This window comes from Spinacia oleracea, chromosome 3 (assembly GCF_020520425.1).
Source record: "Spinacia oleracea cultivar Varoflay chromosome 3, BTI_SOV_V1, whole genome shotgun sequence".
Taxonomy (NCBI): Eukaryota; Viridiplantae; Streptophyta; class Magnoliopsida; order Caryophyllales; family Amaranthaceae; genus Spinacia; species Spinacia oleracea.
Window position 1 is genome coordinate 102,373,371 of NC_079489.1, and position 5,663 is coordinate 102,379,033.

Below are 5,663 nucleotides of genomic sequence, written 5' to 3' on the forward strand. Positions count from 1 at the left end.
ACGATCAATGTCAACATTTTCATGTAAAGTTTTACAAACATTTTCTGCTACCATAGGGAAAAAATATCAAGAAACAATCAACAACAACAGAAACTAACCAATGATATTTTGGTATAGCTAGACAACGTTTACTTGCTAACATTGAGGGTATGTGTAAGATAAGTCGCAAGTTCAACTTGCATTATCCTTCTGGATGATGAACCCCCGAAAGAAAACAGCAATAGAAACCAACGAAGAAAATGATTAGAAAGATGAAGAGATGTATTATATAGGTCATTCAACTTTGAAGATTGAATGACATTTCATAAAGATAATTTCAAGGATATGATGCATGAAGAATAATAGATTATACAAAGAATCCGAACATATTTTTCTGTTGTATATCTGGCAATATTTTATAGTACGTGTTTATCTTCCTCAATCCTCATCATACGAAGAAGTAGGACGACCTAGCTAGTTCCACCGATGTCCGATGACTCGTTACAAAATCTCTACACTTACACTGGTCTAGCTTTCTATGAATTTGTAAAAGAAAAAGTTACAAAGAAATTAAAAGTCTTAATTACTGTGCATGGGAAGCTGTGGTTGTGTGGGTAGAAGACGACGTTGTAGGGGAGTTGGAATGGACGACATGACCCTCACTATGACTTCCCCTTTCCTCACAATGTGATTGATCACTGGATTGCCTTTGTGTCGATGTTTGGTGCATGGGTCGTGGTGGTGCCGCCACAGTTGCTATGGGAGCATAGATGCCACCAGAAGCAGCAACCGTGGTTGTTGTATCCCTTGCTGTCGTTGCAGCGTATTCTGGTGGCACCCAAATGCCTCCTACGACTACGAATTGAGGACTTTGTTGGTTGCCATTGTTGTGATGAGCTGAACTTGGTCTTCTTGTGTGCAGCCTATATTTCTGTTAATACACATTACACAAATATTTAATTATCTATGGTGGAATGTTGTGAAAAGTGAAAACCCATTTTACCCCTTTCATTTAGTTGAAATGTTGAATAGTGAAACAGGGGATTCACATGTGACACATTTCAGGACGGGATAATGGAATCTTCAATCAATATGAAAGCCTAATTTCACATCTTTGACCATGTAACAGATTCAATAAAACTTTTTTTTTCCTTCTTTGATACTCAAAAAAGATTATTCAAGGATAACATTTACATTTGGTAAATTGGTTGTAGAAAAAGGAAAACTATTATTAGTAAAAAGTAATTGACTTGGTTTGGTAAAGAAAAGCCAAAAGAACAAGTCTTTGTAGGAAAGAAGGACGTGGAATAATCATTTTATCGTAGACAGAGTAGAATAATCTGAAACGATAAGATCTAAATCACAATATGGTAAGGAATCTTAAAATTGAATACGAGATCTCCAATTTCAATAAGAGATTTCGCCTACAAGGTTAATTTGAATTTGAATTTGAATTCGAATTAGATTTCACACCAAAGTTGTAAACTCTTAATAAGTTTTTATAGTACAAAGTATATTAGAGGTAACGACCACACCACAAGACTAACACCAATAATTGAAGAAAGAACAAAATGAACCAAAATAAATAAATAAGAGGGAGGGTAGAAACCTGTAAATGGCTTTTAACTTCATCATTGGTAAGTCCATCCACTTTCATGGAATCCCTTATTTGCTTTGGTGTAGCAACTGCAAATCCAATCATTAAACAACCAATCAAAACCTAATTTCAACCCCTTAATCCCATTGTTCCGTACATAAACAATCCAATAATCAATATCATAGCATGCTGAATTGATTGATTAATTAATTATATGCATATACGATGTAGTAACACAAAGTTTATTAATATAATCTGAGATTTTAAACTTACCATGTGAACCACCAAGTTGTTGAAGAGCATGCACGAATCTCCGGTGCAACTCAGGAGACCAGCATCTCCTTGCTTTCCTTTGAGACTGTGCATCTTTCTCCTTCTTACTACTACCACCACCACCACCATCACTGCCGCCGCTTCCGCCACTACTCGGTCCCATTTCTTCCTCTTGAACAGTCGAGCAAGCGGAGGCAGCCGGTGTTGATGTAGCTTGTTTCTTGCTATTGTTTTTGTTATTTGTATTATTATTGTCGGATTCATCTCCATTGTTGTTCTTTTCCTTCTGAAATGGATGAAATGCACCACCAACACTACCATTCCTCTTCACCTCAACAACCGCCACTTTCTTTGGCTGGTGATCCTACAAATCTCGTCAAAATTAGCTAAAACTAAACAAAATTACAGAAATTAATCAAAATAACCCTTTTTTTTTAAAAAAAAAAAAAAGTAAATTAAACCAAGCCAACCTCTTGAGTGGTAGTGGGTGGATCTGGGGTTTGATTCCACAACTGAACAGATCTAAGCCAGTCTGATTTCTTGCCGGATTTATCATTGTTATTAATTTGGGGCTTATTTGATTCAAGTTCGTCATCATCATCGGGAGAATTACTCCTTTTTAAAGGTATAAATTCCTCCAAAATTGGACCGTCGCTTGTTGTTTGTTCTGAGCACTCAGAATGTCCATTAAAACACTCTGTTGTAGTGGTAGTTGTTGTTCCATTCCCACATAATTGTCTCTTACATGCCTCAATTGCTGCAATAAAAAATAAACAATCAATTTCATCACCAGCCACAAATATACTTCATACTCCGTAACAAACAACGCGTCACACACCTTAATTCATTAACGATATTATTAATACTAGTAATTACCTTGAGTAACAAGGTCTAGACAAAGAGGGAGTTCACGTTGGAAAACTTGAATCTTCTTCCTTTCATCTTCTAAAGCATGTATATATTCCTGACATTTGTGCATATTATCTCTAAAATCCATCATTTTTATTTATTTATTTATTTATTTTCCAAACTCACTAAAAATGGAGAAAGGTTGTGATTTCTGAAGGTTGATTTTATGGGAAGCTAAGAAAAAGGGTGGGGCTCAAGAAATAAATAACAAAAGGATCTAAATAGAATCACAAAAAAGAATAAACTTGATACATAAGTTTTTAAATTTTTAGGAAATAAAATGAAGATTAGAGCAAAAGTATTTCAAAGTCGGCCCGTCGCGTAACACTAACGAATCTTTTTCTATTTTTCTCTCTCTTTTTTTCCTTGTTTCTAGTGAGAGAGAAAAAGGTAGCTTTGTAGAGTTGGATGAATATTCCAGATTTTGATTCCTTTTCGTCGGTTTTTATATGACCTTACCTATTTATTATTGATGTCAATGTATTTTAACAAAAAAAATACGGAGTATATAAAGTTGTTTATAAGAGCATTTTTAATGGTAAGTTAATTTGATAATTAGCTTGTTATGTCACATAAGATTTCAAGCTATTTCATTGTCTAGCTAATTTTTACTCCAATGACTAGCAACTAGCTTGTTATTTAAATTGGTCACATTTGGCCCACTTGTCAATTAATTAATTGGCAACATTTGGTAGCTAGTTGTCAAGCAAATTAGCTTGTTTAAGCTAATTTGTTTGGCCAAGCTAATTTATTATTTTCACTCCAATGATCTAGCTATTAGCTTGAAACTTTTATAAATTTCAAGCTAGTCCCTAGCTACAACCATTGGAGATGCTCTAACGTCTCTATTTATTAAATTGGCTCAAATGAATACATTGTGTTAGGCTATTTCTATTGTGATGGCTCAAGCGATGACCTGCGGAGCTGAGCTGGTTGACCTGTGCTAGGTGCTGGTTCAGTTAGGGTCCCTTCTTCTTACCTATTAAAAAAAAAAAATGTGATCCCATCCGAGACATGTTTATAGGTGGAGATGGAATATCCTCTAAGAAAATAGATGTATAGCATCTTAAAATGTACCGTGTTGAGTTATTTTAAGGGGATGTTTGGTATGTAAATTTTTAGAGTTGGAAACGGAATCAAATAACCATTTACGTTATAAGCCGTTTGGTATGGAGTATACGGTAAACGTTACCGTTATTCAAGGGTAATTGATTCCCCTACTTCGTTACTGCTCCAAATGCTACGGTAACAATTACGGTTTCCCCTTCTAATGCACAATGCACACCGCATCCTTGCTCTCTCCCTCTCCTTTGTTCTTCTCTCCCCCCTCTCTCCTTTCAGCTTACTCCCAATTGAAACTAGATTTATCGTGCAAGCGACGGACTGCACATGAGGCGAAGTTTATTTGCGGTTGTTGCGATGGTGGAGGTGGTGGGTCAATGGTGGATGGTGGGTGGGTGGGCAAACTGGAGAAGATGAAGCTCTTCGTATATAGTGCTATAAAACTCAACTAATTGGATTACTTAGCAAAAGGGGATAAAAACCATATATGTACAGCAAAAGATGAGTTGTCCTACTACTAACTATTTACATAAATATAATACAAAGTACATAATTATTTACATGCTATATATAAACAATTAAACAGGGGAGGAGTATGGCGGTTCTTCAATGTTTTATTTGTTGTTAATTTGTACCAGTTTCGATTCATTATGATTTCTTCCTTTATTCATATAAATATTATGTAAGGCAATTGTATATAAGTGATTCCTTTTCTATGATATACCAAACAACCAATAATAGAAATGGTTAATGATGAGCGACCTTTATGTCGCTCTTAGATTATGATTTTAGTTCATTTTATCAGCTTTTTATTATTATTTTCGCTTAGTTTATCGTTTTTAGTTCGTTTATCGCATTTTTGCATTAATCGTTACATTTTCTCGTCTTGCGCATATTTTAGTCGTTTTTGCTCTAAATATGCCTTTTGCGCGCATTCTCGTTGCGTAAAGGTTCGTTTTGAGTATTAACGTGTTAATATTGTGTCATTATGCTTGTCGACGAGTTATATGCTTCACGATTTGCAAAAACGATAAATGAATAAATATTAATGTTTTTTGATTTTTAATAACATGCTTGACGATTTTCTTGTGTGCTATACGATACTTTGCATTGTGCAGCGACGTGGCATCTTTGTGCAGCGACGTAGATTCTTTGTGCAACAACAGGCCATAGCAACAACAGCCATAGCTGCTGTACACGAGCAACAACCTTACAGTCACACTCACAACAATACTCACATCAATGCACGAGGCTGCTGCTCCTTTAAGCCATCGTTGCAGCCAAGTTCATGCCCCTTGCGCTCACATTAGCTCCATGACACTATCCTAATAGCAGCTGTGCATAGCCCCAACAATACGAGCAAGAGCCAAGGCACAACGCGCAGCAGATCAGAAACAGCCACAGCAATGGCACGCAGACAAGGCAATGATAGCAGATGTTCATCTACCTTTGCAGCAGCCTCAAGTGCCCTCCAATGAGCCCCCTTGCATCACCTTGATAGGAGGTTTGTAGCATCACAAGAGAAGCAGTCACAGCAGCCATATGCGCAGCACACAGTCGCAACAACAACACAACAGTAGAGTGCAGCAGAATACAAGCAGCCACGCAGCTGTTGGAGCAGCAGTCTGTGCGACCGAGTGCTGTCCTGTGCGCTCGAACAGACTGTGTGCGATCGAATGCTCAGCCTGTGTAGTCGAACAAAACTGCAAATTGTGGACAGTATGTCCTAAAATTGCTGTGCGACCGAATGCTTGTCTCTGTGCGACCGCACAGAATATGTGCGACCACACAACACCCTCTATTCGATCGAATGTTGCTGCGGGCTGCTATTATAAAAACGAAA

The 5,663-nt window shown here is 37.0% G+C and overlaps 1 protein-coding gene across 2 annotated transcripts; it reads right to left on the reverse strand.

The window, feature by feature from the left end:
- Nucleotides 1-243: 243 nt before the first annotated feature.
- On the reverse strand, nt 244-4,356 carry LOC110796548 (transcription factor HHO2). Of its 2 annotated transcripts, none has more exons than XM_022001609.2 (5): nt 2,726-4,356; nt 2,320-2,606; nt 1,850-2,213; nt 1,589-1,665; nt 244-910 (listed from the first exon to the last, which is right to left on the reverse strand). In XM_022001609.2, exons 1-5 carry the CDS (start codon nt 2,847-2,849, stop codon nt 563-565), a joined length of 1,200 nt encoding a protein of 399 aa, XP_021857301.1. In that variant the 5' UTR covers nt 2,850-4,356; the 3' UTR covers nt 244-562. The 2 variants fall into 2 exon arrangements, with proteins under 2 accessions (XP_021857301.1, XP_021857302.1); XM_022001610.2 differs by having other exon boundaries at nt 1,850-2,204; nt 2,726-3,169.
- Between the last annotated feature and the right edge of the window lie 1,307 nt (nt 4,357-5,663).

What these genes read in the sequence shown, in the direction of transcription:
- LOC110796548 (XM_022001609.2), bottom strand. Translation starts at nt 2,849, where the DNA reads ATGATGGATTTTAGAGATAATATGCACAAATGTCAGGAATATATACAT. An exon ending in TCTAGACCTTGTTACTCAAG is followed by an intron (nt 2,607 to 2,725) that starts GTAATTACTAGT and finishes TTTTTATTGCAG; the next exon opens with CAATTGAGGCATGTAAGAGA. An exon ending in CACCCACTACCACTCAAGAG is followed by an intron (nt 2,214 to 2,319) that starts GTTGGCTTGGTT and finishes CGAGATTTGTAG; the next exon opens with GATCACCAGCCAAAGAAAGT.